At 41.7% G+C, this 27,993-nt stretch overlaps 6 protein-coding genes across 7 annotated transcripts; 4 read left to right on the plus strand and 2 right to left on the minus strand.

Annotated features, from left to right (window-relative positions):
- The first annotated feature begins 61 nt into the window (after window positions 1-61).
- LOC125767441 (uncharacterized) lies at window positions 62-3,256 on the plus strand. The gene is made up of 2 exons (XM_049434036.1): window positions 62-1,751; window positions 1,825-3,256. Exons 1-2 carry the CDS (start codon window positions 372-374, stop codon window positions 1,834-1,836), a joined length of 1,392 nt encoding a protein of 463 aa, XP_049289993.1. The 5' UTR covers window positions 62-371; the 3' UTR covers window positions 1,837-3,256.
- A 4,659-nt stretch (window positions 3,257-7,915) lies between these two features.
- Window positions 7,916-12,360, minus strand: LOC125767436 (major facilitator superfamily domain-containing protein 12-like). The gene is given in 8 exon segments (XM_049434028.1): window positions 7,916-8,202; window positions 8,274-8,419; window positions 8,422-8,752; window positions 8,829-9,139; window positions 9,214-9,536; window positions 9,601-10,036; window positions 11,359-11,643; window positions 11,874-12,360. Coding segments are annotated over 7 exon segments (1,785 nt in total). The 5' UTR covers window positions 11,455-11,643; window positions 11,874-12,360; the 3' UTR covers window positions 7,916-8,060.
- A 2,223-nt stretch (window positions 12,361-14,583) lies between these two features.
- Window positions 14,584-18,360, plus strand: LOC125767447 (UDP-xylose and UDP-N-acetylglucosamine transporter). 2 transcript variants are annotated; one of them, XM_049434050.1, is made up of 3 exons: window positions 14,584-14,835; window positions 14,911-15,578; window positions 16,821-18,360. In XM_049434050.1, exons 2-3 carry the CDS (start codon window positions 15,493-15,495, stop codon window positions 17,749-17,751), a joined length of 1,017 nt encoding a protein of 338 aa, XP_049290007.1. In that variant the 5' UTR covers window positions 14,584-14,835; window positions 14,911-15,492; the 3' UTR covers window positions 17,752-18,360. The 2 variants fall into 2 exon arrangements, with proteins under 2 accessions (XP_049290007.1, XP_049290006.1); XM_049434049.1 differs by having other exon boundaries at window positions 14,584-15,578.
- A 108-nt stretch (window positions 18,361-18,468) lies between these two features.
- Window positions 18,469-21,107, plus strand: LOC125767445 (CD2 antigen cytoplasmic tail-binding protein 2 homolog). Its single transcript, XM_049434048.1, has 2 exons — window positions 18,469-18,770; window positions 18,853-21,107. The coding sequence occupies exons 1-2, from the start codon at window positions 18,628-18,630 to the stop codon at window positions 19,790-19,792; spliced, it is 1,083 nt and encodes a 360-aa protein (XP_049290005.1). The 5' UTR covers window positions 18,469-18,627; the 3' UTR covers window positions 19,793-21,107.
- A 280-nt stretch (window positions 21,108-21,387) lies between these two features.
- Window positions 21,388-25,850, minus strand: LOC125767433 (uncharacterized). The gene is made up of 2 exons (XM_049434025.1): window positions 23,048-25,850; window positions 21,388-22,029 (listed from the first exon to the last, which is right to left on the minus strand). Exons 1-2 carry the CDS (start codon window positions 25,019-25,021, stop codon window positions 21,439-21,441), a joined length of 2,565 nt encoding a protein of 854 aa, XP_049289982.1. The 5' UTR covers window positions 25,022-25,850; the 3' UTR covers window positions 21,388-21,438.
- A 127-nt stretch (window positions 25,851-25,977) lies between these two features.
- LOC125767450 (vacuolar protein-sorting-associated protein 25) lies at window positions 25,978-27,951 on the plus strand. Its single transcript, XM_049434057.1, has 2 exons — window positions 25,978-26,143; window positions 26,202-27,951. The coding sequence occupies exons 1-2, from the start codon at window positions 26,094-26,096 to the stop codon at window positions 26,671-26,673; spliced, it is 522 nt and encodes a 173-aa protein (XP_049290014.1). The 5' UTR covers window positions 25,978-26,093; the 3' UTR covers window positions 26,674-27,951.
- Window positions 27,952-27,993: the final 42 nt, after the last annotated feature.

Raw genomic sequence — 27,993 nt, forward strand, 5'->3', positions numbered from 1 at the left:
GACAAAATTTGTGTTAATTTCAAAAACTTCGTTTTGTAATATACTGTAGTGTCAGGTCCGCAACCGGTATCATTGTGAAGAGCTTTCGAAATGTCAGAGTGAATTATGACCATTGGACATGACAGTGTGCTGCGCAACTGTCATGCTGAATAAAGGTATTCGTTATTGGATCGTTGTACAAGCAACATCTTCCGTTCTTCCGTTCTTCCGTTCTTCCGTTCTGTCTTCCGTTCTTCCGTTATACCTTCCGTCTTTGTTATTAGGCTACCAAAGCCTCCTTCCGAAAAGTTAAATCTTCCGTAATACATCCGTATTACATCTCAGAAGTGGGATTCGCCCCGTGCTGCCGTTGTGTCATCTTGGTTTAGATCATGCCTGGTCGTGATGAAATGTTGGGCGTTCTGTCGGATGCGGGGATTGCGGTTCCCCCTTCCGCTACCGTTGCCCAGATCCGGAGATTGTTTGCTGAAATTATGGGAATTGACGCCACACCGATACCAGACGAGGAACCAGCTTCCGAAGCGCCTTTGACCGATGCTCCTACCACGTGCCTGTCCGCCATTTTGGACGCTTCGAGTGCTACACCCGTGAAGCGCGATGCCGCCATTTTGGACGCCTCGAGTGCCACACTTGCGAAGCGCGATGCCGCCATTTTGGACGCCTCGAGTGCCACACTTGCGAAGCGCGATGCCGCCATTTTGGACGCCTCGAGTGCCACACTCGCGAAGCGTGATGTCGCCATTTTGGACGCTTCAAGTGTTACCCCCGTAAAGTGCGGTGCTGCCATGTTGGACGCTACCGAAGCGGAGCGTGTTGATAGTGCAGCCAAAGAATGTAACCCGGCTAACAAATGCACCCAGGCTACTTACGATGACGAAATTCGCAGATTGCAGCAACAATTGGAGTTAGTGGATTTGCGCCGTAAGATTCAGGCTTTGGAACACCAGTCTGAATATGCTCCACCACCGATTGCTGACTTAAAACTCGATAAAACAATCGAACCCTTCACGGGAGACGACGACAGATGTATCATCCAATGGTTGGATGACCTCGATTATACTTTCTCCCTACATCGTGTGAAGGATGCTGATAAATTCGTTCATGCTCGTCGGTTGCTTAAAGGATCTGCGGCTATCGTTGCCCAGTCATCTCGTGCCCTTACGCTGGAACAGTTAAAGGAAGAACTCATCTCAACCTTGAGTGTGCCGCCCACGGTTGAAGCCGTTCTTCGACACTTACGATCCCGTCGTCTCTCCCCAAAGGAGACCGCCTTACGTTATGTGTTGGATATGCAACGTATTGCCAGCCGAGCCCCCATCCCGGAACCTGAATTGATCAACATTATCCTTGATGGTCTGGATAGCCCATCTCTTACTGCTGGGATGCGATTCATGGCAAACAACGTGGAAGATCTGAAGCCTATGCTTAAGAAATTCGAGACTATTCGGTCCAGAAGAGTCCCCAAGCCGACGACGACATCATCTTCAATTCCGGAGAAAGTTCCTGTTTCGACCAATCGAGGAGCAACGCAGAACATCATTCGATGTTACAACTGCTCGGAGTTTGGACATCTTAAGAGTGCCTGTTCTCGCCCCAACCGACCACCGGGGGCATGCTTCACGTGTTTCCAGATGGGGCATAACTACAAAAATTGCCCAAAGAAGGTCGCGAATGCTGCTGCTCATCCGGATCCAATTACTCGTATTGCGGGTGATGATAATGAAACTCTGGCATTAGATGAATTACAAGAGGTGAGTGTTTCTTTTCTTAAGTTAGGAAAACCGGTTGTGGTAGTAAAAGGAATACAATCTCTATTTGATACAGGTAGTTCTGTAAGTTTTATAAATGAATCCATAGTGCCAGTTGGACTCCTGGCTCCGTTAGCCCTTTCTCGATTTCGTGGCCTAGGGAACTCCCGACTTTATACTCGTGGTCAAGTAACGTGCCGTATAAAATTTAAGGAGGTGATCCTCAATCATTCATTTATTATATTACCCGAGAACTCTATGGACTGGCCAATAATTATAGGTAGAGATATACTCCCTTCGTTTAACGTCCGTCTTACGTACTCTAAGAATTACGTCTCTCTTATGCAGCCCCCTCGGGGGGGAATTGAAACCCAGAACCAGGATTCACTAGATGTGGCAACCAATGAAATTTCTGCTATTGACGTTTATGAATCAGAAATTGAGCCTGATGTTGGCCCCACATTATCTTCAAAGCAATCCGCTATTGTCCTACCAATCATTAAGGAAAATTATCTCGACGATTCTATTCAATGCACTCAGTTAGTAAATCATAAAATGAAGATCAATCTCACTCATCAGACTTCTATGGCTCACGTGGATGCATTAAGCCGAACTGAAGCAGTAGGTGCAATTAGTGAATTAGACCTCGACTTTCAACTTCAGGTAGCTCAATCAAGAGATCCTTCCATTGACTCTTTAAAACGAAAACTCGAAGTCGGTCCTGTTAATGGATGCGTCTTGCAAGAGTCTCACAATATCTCCCATGTACTTAATGCTACAGCCTCTCCCCAAGCGAATGGTCAGGTCGAACGCGTTAATCTTGAGTCCAAAACAGAAGACGTTAGTCGAGACCTTAATCGTCTCCGTTCCGAAGCACAGGAAAATATCGAAATATCGCAAAATCGAAATGAGCAATACTTAGCCGATAGGAACAAGCCAGCTCCTAAATTCACCGTAGGAGATCTAGTAGCTATCAAATATACAGACACAAGCGGTGTCAACAAAAAGCTTAACTGTAGGTTTCGCGGCCCTTATATAATTCACAAAATTCTTCCTCATGACCGCTATGTTGTTAGAGATGTTGAGGGATGTCAGCATACACAAATGACCTATGATGGCGTTCTAGAAGTTGATAAGCTTAGGAAGTGGGCCACTAATACGTAGATATGATTAGGTATGTAGTCAAGTAGGATTGAGGTCAATCCTAAGTCAGGATAGCCGAGCTGTAATATACTGTAGTGTCAGGTCCGCAACCGGTATCATTGTGAAGAGCTTTCGAAATGTCAGAGTGAATTATGACCATTGGACATGACAGTGTGCTGCGCAACTGTCATGCTGAATAAAGGTATTCGTTATTGGATCGTTGTACAAGCAACATCTTCCGTTCTTCCGTTCTTCCGTTCTTCCGTTCTGTCTTCCGTTCTTCCGTTATACCTTCCGTCTTTGTTATTAGGCTACCAAAGCCTCCTTCCGAAAAGTTAAATCTTCCGTAATACATCCGTATTACAGTTTCATGAAAAACTTCATTTCTCATAAAAGTAAAAAAAGGAATCTGAATTAAGGGTTATTTTGATGATTCATTTTTCCTTATCGGTTTTTATTAATATGTCCAAAGTAACAAACTGCAAAGTAACAAATTATCCCATTTTTGTTTTCCTTTATGATATCAAGATATTATGTAAATTAATATTCCGAATTCAGATCTTATGAATGAGTGAATGTGTAATTAATTAATTTATAAAGCGAAAATTGTGTAGATTTAATCAATATTTACCTGATTTTCATACCATCTGCGTATACGTTTACACGAAAGAAGAAAAGTCTACGGTTTTACTGGTAATTGTTGTGATTTGCTCATTGCCACCAAACGAAGAACTAACTGACGAGAGAGCTAGCAGACAACTGAACTGTTTATTTAACATAACCAAATATATATACATAGTTCCTTATAGATTAGTTCGTGGTTAAACGTATAATTCCGTTACAGTGTAGGATCGAATACTTGAATTGATTCCTAACACCCTCGCACAATTCATGTATACTGCCCGAATCATTTATAACATATTCTGCAATCCTAATTTTTCACAAAATTCTTTGAATGCTTTTGATGGCAGACCTTTCGTCATAATATCGGCTTGTTGCTTTGATGACGGCATGAACTGAATGTCTATCCGTTTTTGTTGAACTAGTTCTCTTATGAAATGATATTTCGTGTCGACATGTTTCATTCTTTTTATATCTTTTGAGTCCTCTGCAATTTTAATTGTGGATTGGTTATCTTCATACAAAACTACTGGTTCCTTTATGGGTATCCATAAATCTTTCAATAATCTTAGCAACCAGATTGTGTGACAAACTGCTGTACATAATGAACTTAACTCCGCTTCAGTTGATGACAATGAAACACTTTGTTGTTTTCTCGTTAACCATCCAACAGTATTACCAAAAAGTTTCACTATGTAACCAGACACTGAACGACGATCGGAAATATCGTTTGCCCAATCCGCATCGCAAAATATTTCTAAAATCGACTCTTTTCTATCAGCTCTGTATATCAACTTAATTTTCAAAGTGCCCTTAATATATCTCAATATGCGTTTCAGATGAATCCAATGTTCTTCGTTCGGGCAAGATTGGAACTGGCTGAAGAAATTAACTGCCGCTGATATATCTGGCCTTGTGGTAACAGATGCATATGTCAGACATCCAACTAGTTCGCGATATGGTTTCAATGTTCTTTGTGCTTCATTTCCTTTGTTTAGTCTCAACCTATTCTCAATAGGTATTGATATGGGCTTGCATTCGGTCATATTAAATCGTTTCAAAAGTTTTACGAAATAATCTTCTTGGCTTATTTTCATTATCCCCATTTCAATTTCACGCTCAATTTTCATGCCTAAAAACATTCTAACTTGACCGTCATCTGTCATCTCAAATTGTTTAGCACATTTCTGTTTTATATCTTTTAATTCCTCCAACGAAGAACTCACAATCAAAATATCATCCACATACAAAACGAGTATGATTTTTATCGTTCCTTTTTGTTGTGTATAGAGACACATATCATTTATGCTGCGTACAAATCCTATGCTTGATATGAAGTTGTGAAATTTTTCGTTCCATGCACGCGAGGCTTGTTTTAAACCGTAAATTGAACGATTCAACCGACATACTAATCCCTTTTCTTTTTCATATCCTTCAGGCTGTTCCATATATATTTCTTCAGTTAAATCACCATTTAGGAACGCCGTTTTCACATCCATCTGATGGATATGTAACCTTTCTTCATTTGCTAATGCTAGAACTGTTCTCAATGTGTCTAGTTTAGCCACAGGGGCATACGTTTCAGTATAATCAATACCTGGTTTTTGAGAAAAACCCCTGGCAACTAATCTTGCTTTATAAACGTCCTTGTTTTCCACATGTTTAATTTTAAAAACCCACTTACATGTGATTATTTTTCTTCCTTTAGGAGGTACCACAAGTTTCCAACTATTATTCTTTTTCATTGACTGCATTTTCTTATCCATTGCAGATTTCCATTCTTTCCAATCATTTCTTTGCGTTAATTCGGAAATGGAGCATGGAATGTCATCCACAAAACTTAATGCGTTTAAAGCATATCCAGCATAATTCATCTCGTAATCTTTATGCCATATTGGCGTTTTCTTTTCACGTTTATTGGTTCCTACTTCATCTAAGGTTTCTTCAAAATCGCTGAACGATTTGTCTCCTGCACTATCGTAACTTGTTTCAGCGGATTCATATTTTTCTTCCAATTGTGGAATTTGTTCTTCTTCTACATATTCTGTTTCTTGTAAATGATTTGAACTAACTTCCTTAGGGACAACTACTGTGTTGTTTTCGATAACACTAACGTTTTCTTCATCACTAAAAATCACATCACGAGAGGCGTAAATGCAATTTTTCTTTGGATTCCAAATCCGATATCCGTTTGCAGTATATCCAACAAACACCCCTTTCCAGGATTTTGCATCAAATTTACCTCTAAACTGTTTCGGGATGTGCACAAAAACATTGGTTCCAAAAACCTTTAGGCTCCCCACGTTTGGTTTCCGCCCATTCCATACCTCATATGGAGTTTTTCCAAGAGCAGCAGCTGGACTCCTGTTCACCAAGTAAGCCGCAGTTTCTATAGCAGGACCCCACAGCTTTCTGTCTACGCCTTTGTCTTCCAGCATGCAGCGTGCTTTCTCCACAAGCGTTCTATTCATCCGCTCGCTTGTCCCATTTTGTTCTGGTGTATATGCATTAGTCCATTCCATTTGTATACCTCTTTGTTGACAATACTTTTGAAACTCGGTGTTTTTATATTCACCACCATTGTCACATCTAAGTTTGGAAATGCATCTGCCAAACTTAGCACACACCACCGCTTCGTATTCACAAAACTTTCGAAGAACCTCGGCCTTTGTTTTTATTAAGAATACTACGGTAAACTTGCTCCAGTCGTCGATGAAGGAAACGAAATATTTTTCACCGTTCACTCCAATGTTCTGCATCGGACCACATACGTCCGAATGTATAATTTCCAGAACTCGCGTGGATTGTTTTCCTTTCTGTGTAGAATACGACGCCCTGGTTTGTTTGCCTGTGACACATGTTTCACACACTTTGTCCGTTTTACCAGGAACAGCACTAATCGGTAGTCCCAATACTAGATTATTCTTCATCAGTATTTGAAGATTTGTTGAACTTAGGTGCCCAAACCTTCTATGCCACAAATCATGTTCTTGTGGCGTTTTTCCACTGAATAACAATTCTGTTCCTGTTTCCAATTGTTCACGGAAGAGCTCAACTGTATAGAGTTTACCACTCCTTTCACCGGCTAACAACAGTTCTGAATTTTTGAATACCTTCACTTTTCCATGGACAAAGGTCACTTTTAAACCAGCCTTTTCCATTTTTCGAACAGACAAGAGATTTACTCTTGCATCCGGGATATACAACACGTTTTGTAGAGTGATCAGGCCTGAATTTCCACTTTTCAAACATTTTAGATGTTTTATATCACCTTTATGTGTGGCTGTGATTTCCGCACCTTCTTTTGCCACCGCAATCTTTAAAGGTATTTCAATGTTTTCTAAACTTGAAAACATTACCTTATCGTTTGTGATATGCTCAGAAGCGCCCGAATCAACAATCCATACACTTGATCCACACACAACCGGAGTTGTTGTTGCACTCATAAAACATGTTTCACTGTTCTTTTCACCATTTCTTTTATCCGTTTTAACATCTGACGTACGACAGTTCTTTTTAATGTGTCCTATTTTTCCACATTTATGGCATTTTCCCGTAAAACCTTTACGTTTATGCTCCTTGTGCCCCACAAAAGCAGCTGATGCATCATTGTCTTTTACTTTTTCTTTTATTTTTACACGTTCGATTCTTTTACTTTCTTCCGCTAAGAAGCGCTGCTTCACCAGATCCATATTTAATTCCTGTTCTTGGAGATTTTCAAGCGCTGTGACCAACGGGTCATATGAATCGGGTACACTAAGAAAAAGTTGCGAAATTACATCCGCCTCTGATACATTTGCACCAGCCGTCCGGAGCTGCCGAACTATGTCTTCGAACGCGTTGATGTGAGCACGCATGGAATCACCTTCGTGCATCTTGAGTTGCGCTAGTTGCTTTCTCAAAATTGTACGACTTGTTACACATTTGTTCGCGTATACTTCGTTTAAACAATTCCACATTTGTTTCGCGGTTGACGCGTCACGCACTGTTTCTAAGCATTGATCTGCTAGAAACCCCACTAACAGGCACTTGGCTTTTCGATCCGCAAGATCGAATGTCTCTTTGAGTTTTGTTTCCTCAGGAGCGTCATCGGTGAGTGTATGCAACACACTTTCCGCATCCAGTACCATTTTTATTCGGAAACTCCAATTGTTGAAGTTTCTGTCACCGTCAAAACGCGGAATACCGAGAATTACTTTCTCCATGGTGCCTGGGCCCATAACCTGTTGTGATTTGCTCATTGCCACCAAACGAAGAACTAACTGACGAGAGAGCTAGCAGACAACTGAACTGTTTATTTAACATAACCAAATATATATACATAGTTCCTTATAGATTAGTTCGTGGTTAAACGTATAATTCCGTTACAGTGTAGGATCGAATACTTGAATTGATTCCTAACAGTAATCACTTTACTCTATTATATAAATTTCAAATACGCTATTTTGTTAAAATTATAATATTAGCAAAAAATTTAAAAAAATAAAACAATTGAATAAAACATAACTGAGCCTATAGCAAAAAGTGAACTTAAGGCTGTATCGTGCACTACCGATTCCTTCGACGTGTGGATGCAGTAGTACACAGTAAGGTTGCCAACGTTAGACATCCCAGAATAGCCGCCAAACCACAACCGTACGATAGCACACCTCTATAATACTCTGGACATTCGGAACGATCGTGACATTTCCTGGAAGAAACGAGCATAAAATTACAAAAGTGAATATGATTTTTGCGTAATATTCTACGCCAAACACTTACACCGACTCGATGATCACAACTACCACACCGGTGATCAGTTTGTCCGCAAACGTGACAGCCGAATAGATGAATCCACCCTGATCCGCATGCTTTCCGATCATGTCTGCCGTAATGCACAAGCTGCTTATCATTGTAATTGAGCTACCAAATAGGGAGCTCCAAATAGGGACGCGATCAAAAATAAGGACACTGTGCTAAATGAACCGGAACCGGGCGAGAGGGCGATCCACAGGCATACACTAGTGCTTATAATGGAACCAATAAAGTACACCAAACTGTTGCCGATAAAGCGGTTGGTGTACTTTAGCAGCAGCGACGCTACAAAAGAGGCAAGAAACGATACGAGCGGAACGGTTGCCAAATGCTCTACGTTGGCGTTGTTTTCCGCTGGCGTCACATCCGGTTGATAGGCACGTTCGTCCAACCAAAGTGGCATGTACACGAGTGAGGTTGTCATAAAAAGTCTCGAGAAGACGTACCTTTTAAAACAAAGCAAACAGCAAATATTTTCTACAATACACTAGGAGAAATAGTCACTTAAAGCGCTCCACTTACAATAAAGCATTCTGATAGAGTAAAGGAGATTTGAAGAAGTTTTTCTTTGGTTTACGCTGAATGATCGTGTCCAGCGCGGTGGATGATCCTGCCAAATGTTGACCACCGGTATGAGTACCATTTGCTTGTCTCTGATCATTTCCCAGCAAGGACTCTCGCTCAATATCCGTTTCCGAGCGTGGTCCGGACGGACGGATGATGTTGTGCTGCAGTGCTGTGTTTCGTCGATGCTCGTACCCGCTGAATGTGAGCGAAAAGTTAAACAAAACCGACATGGACACCCCGACGAGTGTAAGGATCAAAGAAATGTCCTGCGAAAAATAAAAAACGAGAACTTATTTTTTGTTCAGCATAATTAAACACATTTGCGATTTGGTTCACCTACTCGAAATCGGTACGCATCACCAGGGCCAATCTGGTTGTCGGTGCTTGTACGACTCCGTAGTACCGCCCACGTGACAATGTACACCACCACGTTGGATACGATCGATACCGAGTAACGGATGGCGGTTAAATCTGACCGATCTTTCTGCGTGCGTGACAGCTCCGGTATCATGGCAAGGTGCGTCACCTGTACGATAGGCCACCCAAACTGGAAGGCAAGTATCACGATTACGAAGTACAGTATTTCCCACCAATGAGGCGCCACCGAGCACCAGGGACACAAGGAAAATATCATCGGGAATGTAAGAAATACTATAAAGGTGCCTGTAATAATAAGATCGTTGGACGTATTAATCTAAGCAAATATGTTACTAGTTGCATCTCTTACCCGCTATATGCCACTGCCGCTTCGTTCCATATCGATCCGTCAGGAGGCCCACGATCGGTGTCGCAATAGCATCACCGACCTGGCCTAACATCACCATCGCACCGGCTTCGGCTGCCGGCATTCCCAGCGCGCCCTGCATAAACAGGAGCGTATAGCTGAACCAAATGCCGGCACAAAGATCGTTGTAGACGTGACCCAGCCCATACCCAATCTTTTCGCACATCTTCAGGGTGGAACGCTTGTCCAGCTGCGCACGTTCCATGTCGACGGTAGTATTGGGAAACGCTATCGGGGTCGTTCCAAGATCGGCGTGTGTTTCTATTCCATTTACTGCCGGCACTACCGATCTTGTGTCAGTTGTGGCACCATAGCGGTGGGTGGTTGTGCTTCCATTTGCTAGTGGAACTTTGTTTCCTGTATTGGCCATATTGGCCAGCTGAAGCAGCAAGCGGAAATGAAAAGAAAAATCTCATTAATAATGTACTACAACTTAGTGCAGGTTTATGGTATGGTAAAATTGTACGATCCGAACGACGAAAATAACCAGTAGAACCAAATTATACTTGATGAGGACAGCCGGCATTCGCGTTTGAACCACCATCAAAATAGAAGGCAAAATTTCAAATTTCAAATCTCTTGCCTTATGAAGTTAGTGATCGTCAGCGTCGCTTGATCAAGACTCAAAAGGAATGAGAATATGCTTGGTAATTTTTAAAAGCCATAAACTACTAGCGATGTTTTTTTCAACATGCTTCCGATTCTATTTCATCTTGAGCATGATTCTTAAAAAAAACGTGCGAAGACGAAATATATAAATGTAAAAATGACAGTGAAACAGTAGAAAGTTTTATCATTTTCCTATACCATTTACACAATCAAATGCACGGCTCTGAACTAACGAAAGTGAAATGAAATGAGCATTTTTAAACGAAGCCGAACAATTGTTGGACATCGTTCGATCCAACCGTGACAAAACCGTACCAAGCAAAAACGGATGATTCTTCCCCATTTACGCTAATTCCTTTGTTCTTTTGTGCACATCATCAGCAAGCAATCGAGTACAGGATGTATTTTTAAAAGTGCTCCATTCCGGTTCGTTGTTTTACTTGTTTGTTGCATATTTTTGCAACACAAAAAATCCATCATTGTTCCGCACAAACAATTATTTTGATAACGCTAATGTGTTTCAATATGAAGCCATAAAAACGGTAAATTTACCACGAGCATTAAAACAATAATTAGAGTAATTAGAGATTAGAAAAATTACAGATATATGATATATGTTTCGTTTCTAAAATTATTTAACATTTAACCGTTAGTATGTATATTACGAAACTTTTACCAAAATTTAAAACTCCCTTCAGCCGAAAAACTTTAGTCGTAAAGCATTTTTGATAAGCGAAAAAAAAAGCAACAAATAACCGGTTTATTATGGTAAGTAGCAAATGTCGCAACACTGTGAAATAGAAGTGGAGAGGTTCAGGTTGATAATCCGCGTTAGGGTGTCAGTTTGATACAAATGATTTGTATTCTATACAACGAGCGAACCCCGAAATAACTTCAGCACGAAAACCTTTTTTCCTAAATTTATTTTGTATGGGATTTGAGTAACTTTTTCAATGTTTTCAAGTTAAATTAATTTAAAAATTTATACCATTTATTCGTTAGAATAATACCACATACCATATGGATAGATTAGTTCCTTATAGACTTACTGTTATTTAAGCACTTGATAGCCGAAAATGTGAAGTGATTCACCTCTACTTCTGATGCATAGTGCTGTTTCTGCTTTGTTGGAATGATAATTGCACACTCGTACCAAACAAACCATATGATAAACAGCTGACTAAACATGCAACCACACAAGCGCGTATCACACACACACACACGCTCAAGTTTATAAATTACCGCCCCGTACTAAGCACATTCATATCCCAGGCAACAATGAATGACGACTTGATGCACGTGTGTATCTGGCAATTGTAAATTTCACTACAAAGCTCTTTTCTACGCACACGCGCTACATACACACATCACACAACGCTGAGAGAATGTTAGAGAAAGAGGGAGAGAGAGAGAGAGTGATGAATTGCGTATGAAAAAAGGGGAGGTGGAAAGTTGTGAAAAACACTGTCAAAGCAACACTGCTCGATGATGATGCTGGCACTGATTTATCCGCTTTGATTGCACATTTTTTGCATTAATTTAACTGGTTTTTCTCACTTTTGTATAAGGATTCTGCGTAATAGTTGTGCAATAATGTAGGCACTAACACGATTCAAGAGCACCAAAGGTAAAATATGGCACACTCAACAACGGCAGTGTCATCCAATATTCTCCTTCATATCCAGCAAATATACGGCGTATTTCGGATGTATTCTGATAAAGGCCTTAATGTTTGCCTTGTTTCGTTTTCAAAGCACACGGAAGTTTTGATGCTAATACTGATAGCCGCCACACTACTGTCGAACCGGACGGAATGTTTATCAACACTGATGTTGTATCGTGTTCCACGGCTATCTCCAACTAGCCCCCAAACACAAAGCTCCTCTCGACTAAACCTTGAAGCATAGTAAGTATTGGAGCATCTCACTACTACACCGACACTGACAACAATGTGCGCTGGTTTGCCCTTCTTTTGTATGTTGTGCTTGAGACACGCCGCTTTCGATATGATAAATCTGTTCTAATCGGTTTGTGCGTGGCGTTTTAAGAGCAGCAAAGCTGATTTAGCACTGAAAAAAGGTTTTGCTCATCGTTGCAATTACCCATCCGAACGTGGCACCGGTCTCAATGTGACTGAACGATGACTCGCGTACATTAACCGCTTCGGCAAAGCGGCCCATAATCACATGGACGATGGTGATGACGGTGCCGGGTGCATCTGTAGGGTTTCGCGGCCGCTCCATTTTTACTGCACACTCGTACATCGACCTGTAAAGGGGGACAGGTTTATGTACGGCTTTGACGGTTGGCCGAAGGAGCTTCCTTGGTTAGAAGATCCCGTCAAGCAGACCGACAGTAACTCATGCATGGCCTAGGACAATGTCCCATTTGAAGGGATTCTAATGAATGGGGCACTTTTGTAAGATCAATCCAAACACCTTCAACGTTGAAGCTGGAACTATTTAAATATGATCGAATGGTAAGGAGATTTTTTCTCATTGGAAAATGGAAAACCGGCATATAGAGCTGTAAACAATTTCATTCTCACTAGAGCGCAACGTGATTTGGAACCAGTTCTGGTCATTTAGATGGATTCTTTTTGATGTACCTCATCCGAATTGTGACGGGTGGCGTTAGATACCTGATGGATAGTAACAAGCCTGAATTAAAACTTCATTTTTGGCTGTTGAAACCCATCAAATGGTTATCAACATTAACCATCACTTCATTACCTTAACTAAACTAATGATGCACGAATGTATGATGATGTTCTAGATTCCGAAGTTTTTCAAAAGGAAATTCTTTGCATGCATGTTCCGAAGAAGTTGTAACCGATACGAGGCATGTATTTCGAAACTAATGACATTTATGTTGCGAGCCTCAGCTAGATACTTCGGAAGACTAAGCCATAAAAGTGCCTTTCGTTCTGCAAACACTGCTCCATTATCCAAGTGCGATCGAGGCAAGATATTGAAGATAGTTGCTGAAGAAAACACGAGCTAAAGGATGTACATTAAAAGTGCATTAACATGTGCATTGAAAGGGCATAAAAGATATGGGAAATTTAAAGTTATAGTAAATGATGGTATTGTAATAAAAATGGATAAGTCTTATTACGATCCGCTACCGGAATGTTTGCCTTGGCCTCGGACTAGTTTTTGCCCACAAGCCAGAGCAACTTTGGCATTGTCGTTATGCAACGTGCTGTAACGAAGCACCGCATTGAAAAGGTAACCGGCACCAGCCAGCGGCACCAGACGGCAAACGTCGGGCGATGTCTGCACTTGCACTTGTGCTAGTGCGTAGAAAATCCGGTTCGATCGCAGACGTGCCCAGTGTGGAGAAAAACTTTCGTTTTTCGCTGCAAACCACACCTTTATGTGTAGGGCTGGAAAAATGCATCCTACCTAGTGCATTTGCCATGCAAAAGAAGACCCTAAAGTGACGTCAGCGGCCTTTTGCCGCCTGCTAAGAAATACTTTGTCGGATGATGGTTTGAAAACATTAACAATTTGCTTTTATTCTACCGCTTTGCATCGTCGAAAAGCGCGTTGGTTTCATTTCTTTGTCCTCTTCGGTTGGGGAAAGCCATCGGTAAAAGCCTTTCGCCCTGCCATGATCATGCTTTACAGCAGCAAATAGCAATCCATTACACTCTACTGCGCACCTCCAAATAATCGCGCTCTCAATTCACAATTGACTGTTTGATTTATGATAACACCACATCACACTAATATGGGCGTTCGAAGTGTCGATAGTGCGGCGGCTGCTCGTTATCAAGGGATTCCTGTTTACATTGATGCAGCACGTTCTTTACGTGCTCCCCGGCAATATATGAGAGGGTTAATTTCATGGTTCAAGAGCTAATATGCCTCTTTATATAGGGCGTAAAGCGCAAAAGGAAGAGAACTTTTTTTCCTTCATTCAGAGTTTGATAAAGTCCACCATCCCTTTGAGCAAAACAAAATGTTTAAAAAGGATGTTGTTACACAAACAAAATATAATGTTTGAACAAAATAGAGAATTTTTCTCGTTTTTTCGACGCTTTTCGCTTCTTTGCGTCTCAAAGAAAAAGCACTGGTTTGTTACTGTATTTCCCATAAAGATCTACTAGCTAATAGATGCAATGCACATGATTGTAAAAATGTTTTGTCACCACAACATCACAATTTTGATTTTAGGGCTATGAAATTTTATACTTTCTTCGTGCGCCAACGATAATTTCAAACCACAGCACGTATGATTTCTCTGCTAACTGACAGTACGGTGTGCGTATGACAGCACTGCGCTTGATTTGACAGTAGTTTATTTACATACAAATGCCAGCACGGAATAAACACAGCAGGTGGGTGCGTGATTATCTCGTCTGGCTAAAATTACATCTATCCGGCGGTATAATGCGGTGAAAGAAACACAAGATACCGCGTTCGCAACAGAAACGTCCTTGAAACGGCAGCATTTCCTAGCAATAGACAGGGTGCGCTTGTGTTTTTGTGTGTCTACTCGGTGTGATTATTTGATTGATAGGTTACATTCCTTTTAAAACGAACGGCAGCTATACGTGTGAAGGTTTGGTTTTACAAGCGAAACTCAACCCCGTTCCGCTACTCGTATCATCAGCAACAAAGTTTTTTTCTGGAGCAGTGTCTTTCATCTTTACAATCATCAAATATTGACCAGAGAGACACGCTAATGATTCGCTAAGCAAACAACGCGGAATCGACGAGATTGGTGGGGGTCGCAGGTGGATTCCCATTCTAGCAAATCATGCTGATCGCTAGCTGGTGCTCCTAGTGTTCCAGGTTTGCTACGGTGGAAGAGTTGCATGCAATCGCTGTAAAGAGACAGAACCGCGTGTACGGGGTCGCAAAAAGATTGTAGTGGTATCGGCGGTATTTATTGGCGAAACCTTGCCACCCCAGTGAAGGACAAAGTTTAGTAACGTCACCACTCGCTTAGACGACCTTCCTCCCCCGAACAAGTTTTCGGTGGCCGAAATTTGTTGCTAGGACCAGTTACTGGTGCGCATTTTTTTTGCAGACGATTGCTTCTCATTTCAACGGGTCGATTGCAGCGAGAAGCAGGTGCGTGCCGCGTGTCCGCAACGTGGTGAACGTTAAAGTACAATAGAACAGATTGTGAAGACGTGTCTAGAACAGAAAAAGTACAGTTCATCATTAGGACAATTGAGTTCAAAGGGGAAGTAACCCATAGGAAAACTTGACGATGGTAAATATGAAAGCAGCCCTTGCCATCGCGTTGGTGTTTGTCGGTTGCTGTAGCAACGTGGTGTTTCTCGAGCTACTCGTTAAGTAAGTTTATAGACAAATACGTCGGTGTATATATTTTTTTTTATTAAAAGCATAAATTATGTAACCACGATCACGTAAAGTTGCGGTGTCATCATCAACGTAGCAAATGATAACCGACGAAGAAGGAGAAAAGACATAAAGATCATGGAATGTGTGCGTCTTAGTGCATCAGCTGTTTCACCCCTTCCTATCGTGACAGTTTTTATTATCAATGATCGCAATCTTGTCTATTGCCCTTGTTGATACACCATATATACGGAAAGCGAATGTTAGCAATAGTGCGCATGTATGTTGCCGGTGTTGTGTCCTTCAAAACGTGCGAAGCATGCGATGGGATTTATTTATAAACATAAATCTACTCGCATTTGAGTGTTGTTGTTGTTTTTTTGCGTCATTGCAGCGTATTTTCATTTTTTAGTCTTTTAAAAACTTATTCGAAACCGTTATTTGATGAATTAGTATATGCAACGAGGATAATTGCTTTGTGTAGAAAAAAAAGAAAAACTACATGATTTAGTATGTTGTTTAAATAAGAAATTATTAGACACACTTGATGATGGATTCGGTGCACTCGCGTTGTACTTTTGTACCGTTTGTTTCTGTATTGTTATCGCACACGGCACGTTGCAATATCGACTAACGGAGTACATCAACGCTAACCGATAGCAGTGACGATGATGATGATGATGATATGGCAAAAAAGCATCTAAATGTGTCTATTACACGCAGCGATGATATGAGAAGCATCGTTTCAATTGCCCCTTTTTCTCGCTGTGCTGTCTGTCGGTTTTCGAAGTCTGCTGTGTGCACGTGCCCACTCCGTTTGTTAGTGTTGCCATTAGCAACCACATTTGTCAGAACATCATTGTCGAGTATTTTTTAGTACCTATGTGAGTATTTTTTATGCTTTTAAATATTGATAAACCTCTATGAAGTTGTGTTTTGTGCATTAGTGTGCAATTCTTAATTAGTCTCGTGAGTCACTGATAAAGGGTTATAGTTTTAGCTAAAACTATATTGTTGAAATAGATACATGATCATGTTTTTTCGTTATTACTTTTTCAATATTCAACTTTCAATGTTGAGACATCTGTAAAAAACGAATTTTGGATGTTTGCACTTTTGATTGACACCCATGCTGAACGCTTGATAAAACTGGGGCCAATTTAGTATAAATTAAAAAAAAATATTTCCCCAGAATGGAGACAGACGATTTATGTATTGATGCTTTACTTTCCACAGAATCGATCCAGGATCAGGCAATCTGATCACTTTCCTGCAATTCCTTTTTATTGCTCTCGAAGGTTTTTTGTTTACATCGAAATGTGGCACTGTACGACCGCGAATCGGTCTGAAGGATTACACCATCCTGGTGGTAATGTTCTTCGTAGCGAGCGTTTGCAACAACTACGCGTTCGATTTCAACATTCCCATGCCGCTGCACATGATATTCAGGGCCGGTTCGTTGATTGCGAACATGGTCATGGGCATATTGATACTGAAGAAGCGGTATGATTTCTCCAAATATCTTTCCGTCGGTATGATTACAATCGGCATCGTGATCTGCACGATCGTGTCCGGCACGAAGGTGGAAAGCACACAGGTCGTCAAGAATGCAGCCGACGAAGACCCGGTATCAGTGTTCTTCTGGTGGACACTTGGCATTGCCCTTCTCACGCTGGCCCTGTTCGTGTCCGCACGGATGGGACTGTACCAGGAGGTACTATACAAGCGGTACGGAAAGCATCCGAAGGAAGCTCTCTTCTACACACATCTTCTGCCGCTGCCATTTTTTGCCCTGCTCGCTGGAAACATCTGGGAACACATACAGTTGGCAAATGCAAGCCCATTGCAACCTATCCCAGCGCTTGGTGTATCCGTACCGATTACTTGGCTGTATCTGCTAGGAAACGTACTGACACAGTACGTGTGCATCAGTTCGGTGTACGTTCTAACGACCGAATGCTCCTCGTTGACTGTTACACTGGTGGTAACGCTGCGCAAGTTTGTCTCGCTGCTGTTCTCGATTGTGTACTTCAGCAATCCCTTCACCATACAACATTGGATAGGTACGATATTGGTATTTGTTGGAACGATCATCTTCACCGAAGTAGTTGGAAAGATCCTAGCTGCACTGCAGCCCGCACTGGACGAGAAGAAGAAGGTTAAATAAGTGAGAGGCAAGGCTCACCTGGTGATGGCAGTATGCAGTTTGTTAACAGCATTAGCGAGAGGCTGAAACGATGCCGGAAAGGTATTGCTAATATTATAAAAAAGGTTGCTCTTGTATGGAAGAATAAGGATAGTGTCGTAGGATACTTGTTTAGCGCATTACGTTAGACATAGGAATCTGCTTTCGAATAGCTTAGCTTCTTTTTAACATTTATCTGACTCAAATGGATACATTTTCTTAAAATATAGCTAAACGTCTTTGTCTTTTGATGTTCGTACCACTTGTTACGAACGAAAAGGTACCAATTGCCTCGATATTTTATACACAAGTAACAAACGCGTACCTCTCACGTAGCTTAGTTAGGAGGAAAACTCACATTTGTTTTGAGACGATTTCTTACTGGTTGAATGAAATATGTGCGGTGTAGTATTGTTTCTAGTTATAAACATGCATTGGCCCAATGATGATTAGGTGTAAAAGAAGGAAGCGCAAAATCAAACTTGTTGAATCGTGCTAATACACAGGTAAATTATTGCTCACGACGATTATTAGAATTACGCCCGGTGGATTTCTATTCAGGAATAAAAAGACAAATATTCAGATACAAAATCGTGTTATTGAAAGGAATCAAATAAAAGAGAAAAAGCTTACCAGTACGAAGATTTATAATTTTAACCGCAATTTGCACCGATGGGTAAATTTAAAAAATATGCTGTGTGCTGCGTCTTGCAAGCTGTGCTGTCAATGTGCTGTCAGTGCAAAATGTCAACTTGTTTGTTTATGTTGTGAACGCGTTGGTTCGTATTTTCCGGTGAACGTCTGTGCGTTGGTGGAAAATTTGCTTTTCTGTTTATATATCGTGCGAATATCAGCAAAATGTCTAAACGTAAAGCAAGCTACGTGGTGGAGGAAGATAATTACCTTGACGATTTGGTGCGCGATAAACAGAACAATCAACCGTCAACGAGCAAACATACGCTCGATTCCGACGAGGAGGACGACAGCGGTGATGATGCTCCGTAAGTTCGGCAAGAAGTATGGGAATGTAACTTTGCACAATTAAAATCGATTTTTTTTCGTTTCATCACTCCGGGTGCACAGGTACAACGTTCTGGATGACAATGAGATCATGGGCGAGGAAGATGGAGCAGCCCGAACGGATGGAGAGACCAAGATTACCCCGTTCAACATGAAGGAAGAAATGGAAGAAGGTCATTTTGATGCGGATGGGCACTATCTATGGAAAAAAACAGTCGAGGTAAAGGATCATTGGTTGGACAACATCGATTGGGTAAAGGTGAAGAACGATCCCAACTATAAAGAACGGCCGGATAAGGGAGAAGAGCGAGGGCTGGCAGATTCTGATTCGGACGACGACGAAGAAGAGGCTGCTGGTGGTGTAAAGTTTGACGATATTGGCACTTATCAGCAGATGCTCAAGTTGATGGAACCGAAGGAAACGGTGAAGCGTGCGCTACAACGATTGGGCAAAGGTACGGCCAAACTGACGACAGCTCAACGCTGGAAGTTGAAAAAAGAGGGAAAATCGCCGGATGAGCAGAGTGCAAAGATAACGAAGCTTACGCAGCTGTCGAACGATATACTTACCAACAATGGCAACATGGATGTGTACGAAGAAACGTTCGAAATGATTCAGAAGAAGGTGTCCGACGCGGAGAAGAAGAAAGCGGCCGCAGCAGATGCCGGGGACGAGCTGGATATGTATGCGGATGATTTCGGTAGCCGGGAACAGAGTAAACTCGGTACAGATACTGATAAGATGAAACATTCTATCCCTGAAAAGGAGAGTGACGCGACGGAAAATAGCACAGAAGAAGAAAGCGAAAAACAAAAGATTCTTAAATGGGAGTATAAAGAGCAGCAGGACGATGAAACGGTTCACGGTCCGTACACGACGGAGCAAATGCAAAAGTTTGCAGACGAAGGGCGATTTACTAGTGGAGCGTTCGTACGGAAGGTCGATAGTGATGATGCCCGGTTCTACTCTGCAGCGAGGATTGATTTTGACCTATACCTGTAATTAGATAGGAGATACAAAGCCACAAACATACTACATATGCTAAGGTTTTTCTAATAAATTAAACATTTCCACAAGCAGTACAACTAAAGAAGTGCACCGATGATCTAGAACTATACCGAACCAGTTGTGTTGTAGTGAAACAATTATGTTAATATGAAAATACGCAAAACTGCACCACCTTCGGTGAGGCTACCGGTCCAATTACAAAAAGTACAAAAAGCTTTACCTGCGGAAGCTCGTCAAATTCCAGCGCCATCCGGAACGATTGGCAAACGCGGGCGTTGTGACAGATTCGAAAGCAATTAATTTAATTTTTGCACGAATCATTAACATATTCACCCGCAATTCTTTTAGGTTACTCCGTCGAGTTGATGGCGACGATGCGGAAAGAGGATATGTTCAAAAGGATCGTTGAGCAAAAGTGTCTGGAGCAGGAGATGGCTTCCGAATTTCAATCGAGCACAGCTAAAGCGGTTCGCAATTTCCGCGAGGGACATCTAAAGAAGAGCTTTATTTATCTTATTTATCGTAGGAATCCAAAACATAATAAAATCCATGGTATTGGTTATGTTGCTCCAACAAAAACATTTATTTAAAAAAAAAATCGTTTATCAAAAACTTATCGCATAATACTCCTATTTTCCACCGGTGATGTCTTTAAGATTAACAATATCTGCAGCCGCAATACGCTTTTCTATAACTATCTGTTCGTTCTGCCGCTTAAGCGTTACTGATGCACTTTGATCTCTCATACAACTAAACAAAATCACCTAAAGCCAATTCTGTTGTTGCTCTACATAATAGCACTGATTTCCTAACTTACTCTCTTAGGGTTATGCATCCTCCTGACAGCTATTTCAGTCCTTTCATCGTTAAATAATAGACAAAAACACGACACACAATTATTGTTCTTAAACTGATTGTATCTAACAATAGTGCTTTTCAGTCCAGGATGGATTCGAATGAGAGTAGAGGCAAGAAAAAGAACGGTTCATTTTGAACTTCCATCCGCATTAGAATCCTGCAACTACGGAGTTTGTGCGTCTTTTGATCGTTTGCGATTGAGCATCTTTGCCTTCAGTGCATGGGAGACTCTTAGACATAGCGGGTTACCTAGGATCAGAAAACATGGTCATGTGTGCTTCATTTAATACTAGAGTTATCACTATGTTTGTTCAAAAATCTCATTGCTTGTTTATTTCCATACGTCTATACGATCCTTTCATTTCCATCTTATTCATTCGTTTTCGTTTAAGAGTTAAAAAATAAAATTAACACGCAGAACATAAATTAGAGAGCGCTCTACTGTATAGTTTGGAGCTTCAGAACGAAGGGAAAGAAATACACATACATATTATCAGATAGACAATTATCAAGAAAAAAAAGTAAGACAAAATAGAACGAGTATAAAGATAAAGACACATTAAAACGTAATGCTAGAGATTCAGAACAAACTGGAATGGAACGAATCATCACCATACCTTTACCCAGTCCATCTCCCTCAAGGAGAATCGACACTGTGCACTTGTCTAATGCTAATTGTTCGCTTTTCGGTTGTGCTCAACTGGGTTAACTTGTACTGCTTAAATAAGTAGTTGTTATTTTTTTTTTTTTTTTTTTATGTATAGTGGGAAGAAATCCACGTACTACTTTCTGCACAATCGCAGCAACGAACGACGACTCTGGCGAGTGCATGCCACATTTGGCTGTCCGCGATCCTCCTCTTTGGTGGGTGAGTTAACGGAAAGATCCGCACAGGCCGTGTTAGGATGATAATCGCCCAAGCACTTGATACAGAACTTGAACCCACAGAACTTTCCGCTGCAGATCGCGTAATCGCATTTGGCGTCACGCGTGTCGAGCTGATCCTCATTGGCGGAAATGGTCGATGGGCAGTCGATTTTTTTCACTGCTGCACTGCGCAACTTCATGCGTTGCTTGCAGTAACGATACGAACCGGACGATACGCTCGACGAGAGGTTTGATGTTGTTCCGTTTACGCTGGGAATGCTGTCGCTAAAGAGATTCTTCCGTACACAATCTGGAGATTTATCCGAGTATTCGTTATTATTGCGAACACTAGAGAGATTCCCGATCTCCGTGCAAGAAGGAATGTTATTAGATGAACGCGATTTGTTGAGGTCAGATTGCGAAGCGCGCGAAAATATTATTTTGCTTGGATGTTTGCAACGGGGACATGATCGTAACTGGTCCGTCTTTTTCAAATGCGATGCCACCTACAAGAAGAAAAAAAAAGAAAAAAACAAACCATTAAAAATTAAATTACTTTTTATTAAGTTACTATTATAAGCCTGAACTGAAAACATTACCAAATCAGTGTCTTCCTACAAAATATAACCCACAGATTCGCGCCATTATTTTTTTATGACGAAACATGGTATTCTTCCCCAAAAGCTTATTCTTTCACCTGTGCAGCACATGTACAACCACCAACAAAACAAATAAATGTAACCAAGCGAGACGGAGAAAGAAGGCGCAAAAAATAATAACGCCGGAGAGTTGCGTATTGTTTCCGATCGAAAAAAAAAAAAATCATTCTATCTCGACTGTATACATCCTTCTCAGCGAAGAAGTTCATCGAATCTATATCCTCTCATCCGTGCAAGGTACTGCTGGGGAACAGAACTGCAGAAGGAAAATGAAGGTGGCTATTTGCGACCTCCTCGACGAGCGCCTTATATACATTAAAACGCCCTCGAATGCCAAATGAAAAAGCAATTAAACGTACGCACAAAAGACACCACACCACGCGTAGTTTATGGTACGCATGATTATAAATCTGGTCTGGATTGAACAAAAAAAAACTAAACTGCCGGCAATGCATGGCGCGCAAATTTGTCCAAGCGGTCAGCGTGTCAAAAGTTGAGAAAAAATTGGGAATGGCAACGATTCACTTTTGTTTCGTAATGACGTTATTTCATTCACATTAATTATCAATTATTGTTGAATTATTTCGAAAACCAATGGCCATCATAGTGACATAACAGTAACAGAAGCATAATTTTAACAAAGGGGCAGTGCATCGCTTTTTACATTTACTTTACATACGTTATACTTGTCTTACCGTGTCTTATGTCCTTGCAGAACATGGATAGAATTTAACTAGTGCCCTATTCATACTGTGACCAATTCTTAATATGAAGATATTGGTTATGTATATTAAACATCTTCTCTAAGTCCTATGGATCTATGCTCTCAGACGCATTCATTTAAAGAAAATATTAAAAAAATTACCTTTTGATTGATAACAAACTTTTGCATTGATGGACTAACGGGTGGTGATTGAGTAACGTTGATAACACTCGACTTGTCCATAGCGTTGGATTTACGATTCAACAAATTAAATGGCTTCCTTTCCTCAACCTCGCTACCACCTGCAAGCTTTTCATTATGTTCGAAGGAATCCTTAATCCCCGTCGGTAACTGGCCATCCGGTATCAATTCTCCGGTCCTCTGACTCATGCTGCCGTTCTCCTTGTTTAGTTCTTGCTGCTCAAGGTAACGCTGTAGACGTTTCCTGCTTTTTGAATGGTTTAGTATGATAGATCTCCATCCGCGGGACACACGTACCACTTGGACAAGATCCGTATCTGCCAGATATTCTAGCAACACCTCCAGTGCGTCTGGGTTTCTCTTGTTCAGTTGCTTCAGAATGTTCACGTACTCAAAACCACAATAGCTGTACGGTTTAGTAGTCTTCAGACTTTGGTTTTGTGCACCACACGAACGGTGAACCTTCGGTGACACAGATGCACGGACTGCGTGACGGGAAAGGGAACGTACACTTCGGGCGGGACTGGAAGCACAGGAAGCAGATGAAACGGTTCCGTTTGTGCCGAGTCGTTTAAGCTTCCGGGCTGACTTGGAAACGGAAGGAGGGGTTTTCGGGACCGGATGCTTCTCAGTTATGAATTGCGCCCTGACGGGTGATTCTTCCAGGATAGAATTGAGTGTAGGAGCGTACGAGTAATTGGACACATGTCGCATAACATAATCATCCTCCGCAAATGACCTATCTACGCCCGAACTAGCCGTCAACTCTGGGTCGATTAGATTCGCTTTGGACGGGGTTAAACTGAAGTCATCGAACAAAGGTACGGTCGAGACGGTTTGTTCGAGCTGCTTTACTGGATCTTCTAGAATCGGCGCTTCTAACAGTGCGTCCAAATTACGCAGTGGGACCGCAGTGTTCTTCGTCTGCACCACATCGAGTTCTGCCAACACTCGGTGTTCTTTCTTCTTTTCGGGCGTGCGTTCTAGCGCACGGAACGTATGCGGACGCACCAGTGGACGTTTGTATGATTGGATTTTGCTCGGACTAAAACTTTGAAATTTTTGTAACGTCTTCTTTCCGATGGGCCGGTTTTCAGTCGCTTCCAGCTGTAGAAACGTTGGCAGCGAGCTAGCCGTTTTCGGCGTGCTGGAACGCATCAGCTCTTCGATACCACGGTTATGATGCTTACGGCGCTTGTTATTCGGAATGGGCGAAATTTCCTCTAGTCGGCGACAATCTGCATCGAAAGAATCATTAAGCTCCCCTGGTCGATTTTCATCACGATGCGGTATATCGCTGTCGGAGTAGAGTTTCCCGCGGAATGAATGTTTACGCTTCAACGAATGCGATCCTCCTTTGGCCTTGTGAGGCGTCAGCTGAATCGGTTGGTTTGCCGAACGGTTTCCGGTGCGCAGAGGTGTATCCTGCGCTAAGCCATTTAACGGACGGCACATACCAGGTAATCGTTCCGGTGTCGAAGGGGCAAGGAATGACGACAAATTGTCCAAGGAGGTACCGGCTGTTCCATCGTAATCGAACGCGATCGGACGGCGCGTGGGTTTAGTTCGGTTCGTAGATTTTGGCGTCGATAGATGAATGTTCGACAACAGAACCATACTGGCGGCCGTCTTTGGCGTCAGATTGATCGCGCTCCTGGGACCGATGCTGCTATCGTTGAAGCTGCATTCATTCTCGTTGGCTTCGTCGATCGTAGCAAACATCACGGAGGTTCCATGACGTGAGGACTGATTGAATGTGCTGTACGATGTGGTTGCTTGGTACGAATTGTACCCACTGTCCTGGCCGAACGATGTTCCATCATTCGCATGTTTCGTTGTTCCTTCGCCGGATGAGGTTTCGTTGGAATCTGGGAGCCACTTGCTCATAGGGGGAAAGGATGGCTGTATAGCCTTCTGGTGTTCAACGTCATCCATCTGGCAGGATGCGCGTTTAGGAGGAAGCTCACAGAAGAAGGCTCCCTTTTGCAACACGCAACACCCTGTTTAGAACAGCGTAACGTTTTTTTGTCTTTTCTTCCAACGCCAGCTGCGATATTGTTACGCTTTTCTCTTGCATACAAAATGGACGAATACAACGCATACATCTATGGGCACACGCACACCAACACAAACGATATACACGCACAATGTAGGGAACGGGCAAAAATACCTTAGAGAGGCATTTTCTTTGACTATGAGTTTCTTTTTAGACGGTGCACAGATCGTTGCGCGAAAAGTAAATCTAAACGCAAACGGGAAGATTTTACAAAGTGACACTATTTTACACACATTTCGATACGCTCCTGAACGCGCGCGCGTCTCTTGCGCAGCCTTAATATTTGCCTGCCCTTTACGCTTTGTGCGCCTTAAGCCATCACAAACACGAGCCGTTGCTGGTGGAATTATTCATTGGGCTGATAGTCACTGTGAGTTTTCACTGATTTCCACCGGGTGGCATACTTTCTTGGGAGAAGGTTTTGGCGGTATTCCGAAGCAAGTACCGCCTCGATTGTGAACAACTCTACACTGCTGAGGGAAAATGGTGATGTTTCTTCTTCCTTCTGTTTTGCACGCAAGGCCGCGAGTGGTACTGGGCAAGCTAAAGTGGTGTTAGTGTGATCGATGATCGAAGGTTCAACGGCAATTGTTGTTTACAACGTACGATTGGTTGGTGGTAACGGGTTTCCACAGTCTATTGCGGGAATAGCTATTATGAAAATGCGTTTATGTCTGGATTCGGAATTTTAGTGCTTTTTTCCTTTTGATTCCAGTTTCATTTAACTATGGAAAAGGATTTTTCAATGAATTAATGCAGTAATATTAGTTTTTGCTGCATGGGCATTTCGGGCACAGCTGTCAATTTACCGTTCCGTTCGGTTCTGAATGTAAACAATCAACAAACGATTCCTCCCCAAATGGATGTGAGCTGTTCGTTTTGATTTTTCATCTTTGGTTTCGAAAGCCGAAAAAATAATCGTTTTCTCCACACCACAAACTTCGCTTCCAAATGGGTGCCTTCCAGTGGCCATGGGAATATTCGTTTCCACCATTTTTCACGTAAGATACGATGTACTTTTTGCATGCTCGAATAGTAACGTTAAGCAGTCTCTCACAGAGTGCAGGTGCATGCAAAAACAAAGGAACAACAGCTAGCCACCTGGAAGGAATTGGTGTTAAACTATCAAAAACATGAGCGCCAGGCGTTGCTTAACATCTCGGAAGACATACCGCTCTTTGTTAACCATGAGCTTGGCCGTAAATTTCCTCCGGAAGCACGGCTGTGGGTGATGGAAGAGCTAGCAAAAACGGGACATGCTGCCACAACCGACAAACGGAAACAGCAGTGGGAAGTGTACTGGCATACACTAGACGAATGGAGTACCATACTGTACGATTGGGCCGCTAGCAGCGGGACAACAAACACGGTTTGCACGTTGTACGAATTGGCGTCGGGTGATAACACGGTCGGGGAAGAGTTTTACGGATTGGACGAAGGGGTCCTTAGAAAGGCACTAAAGATACTCGAAGCGCGAGGCAGATGTGAACTGATTGCGTTCGATGATAATGAAGGAGTGAAGTTTTTCTAAGCCAACTGTACACCAGATGTGATCTTGAACAGAATACAAAGGAAGAAGAAAAACGGAGCTCTGTTTGCGTGTTCGGAAAATTCACAAAGTTAAAAGCGACCCAGAAATCAAATTCCAAATTTTATTAATCTTCATTCCTTTTTTTTGGTAGATGTTGATCTGTTTCCATCACCCTCCTCCGTGCACCCATTCGTTCCATTCCTCTTACATCGATAGTCCTGATAAGTTGAGCTCGATCGATCTGTTTCTTTCTTTGCTTGCTATCTTATCTTCTGTCTTGTGCCGGTCTAGCGGTTTCGTTCGGGTGGTGTTCTCAAGCCTTCACAAGATGGTTTGCTTGCACTATTCATGTTGCTTTTCACTAGTGAAACATCCGAAGAATCGGCATCCTGCCTATTCACGCTTCCTTAGATTAAAGGTTGGTACGATACGTGTTTAGCTATATGTTTTTTTTGTTCTCTTTATTCTTTAAATGATTTGCATTTTGCAACACCGATTCTAGTAAACTGTTATTTGGTTTTTCTTTTGCATTCTCGAGAATTGTATGTATATGGTGTTATATTGAGTTTTGTCATTTACTTACTTACTCTGCTTCTTTTGTTTCCTTGCAGTTGCACGTCTTTATCCAATCTTGCACTATAGTGTCACAATTAGTACACAGTTCTACAAAGGGGGGACCTTTTATGAATGGTTTTTGTTGTTTTCTTTATGGAAATATCAGATTTTTGTATCGAAGTAATTACCTCTACTTTCATTTGTGTGTCTTATATAATGGGTTGAAAATGTTTCTTTTGCTTGTTTTGCGGACTAAAAACACAACAGGAATACAATGTTATTGCCGGTTGCTGCTGCTTTCAGATACGTTTGTTTGTTAATGTTATCTGCGCTTACGATTTTTTTAGCAATTGTTTGTAGCATTGTAGCAAACTCGTTTCGTATCCTTTTTCTGCATGCTATTGTGTTTTTCTATGGTTTGTTGTACACTTTTTGTTGTATTGTAATTACATGATTGCATATGAATGTTGACGCGAGAAAGTCTACTATTGTTTTGCATGTCCGGAGGGAAAAAGGAAAAATTTCAATCAAAAGATCAACCTGATTCCTTCCTGTGGTGGCGATGTAACGCATTCCTAACTTAGTCGATTCTTTTTTATGATTTCAGGCGTGTTTGTTTTTTTGTGTGTTTAACTTCCGTTTCGTGGTTTGCTCATATCTCATAACCGGAAATTAAATTAGTTCACTAATTCACAGAGTGCTCTCCTATCGAGGTTTTATTCTTAATAGTTTGTAGTAGAAAAAATAAAGTCTGCTTAGCATTTC

The sequence above is a fragment of the Anopheles funestus genome, chromosome 3RL, assembly GCF_943734845.2.
Source record: "Anopheles funestus chromosome 3RL, idAnoFuneDA-416_04, whole genome shotgun sequence".
Classification (NCBI taxonomy): Eukaryota; Metazoa; Arthropoda; class Insecta; order Diptera; family Culicidae; genus Anopheles; species Anopheles funestus.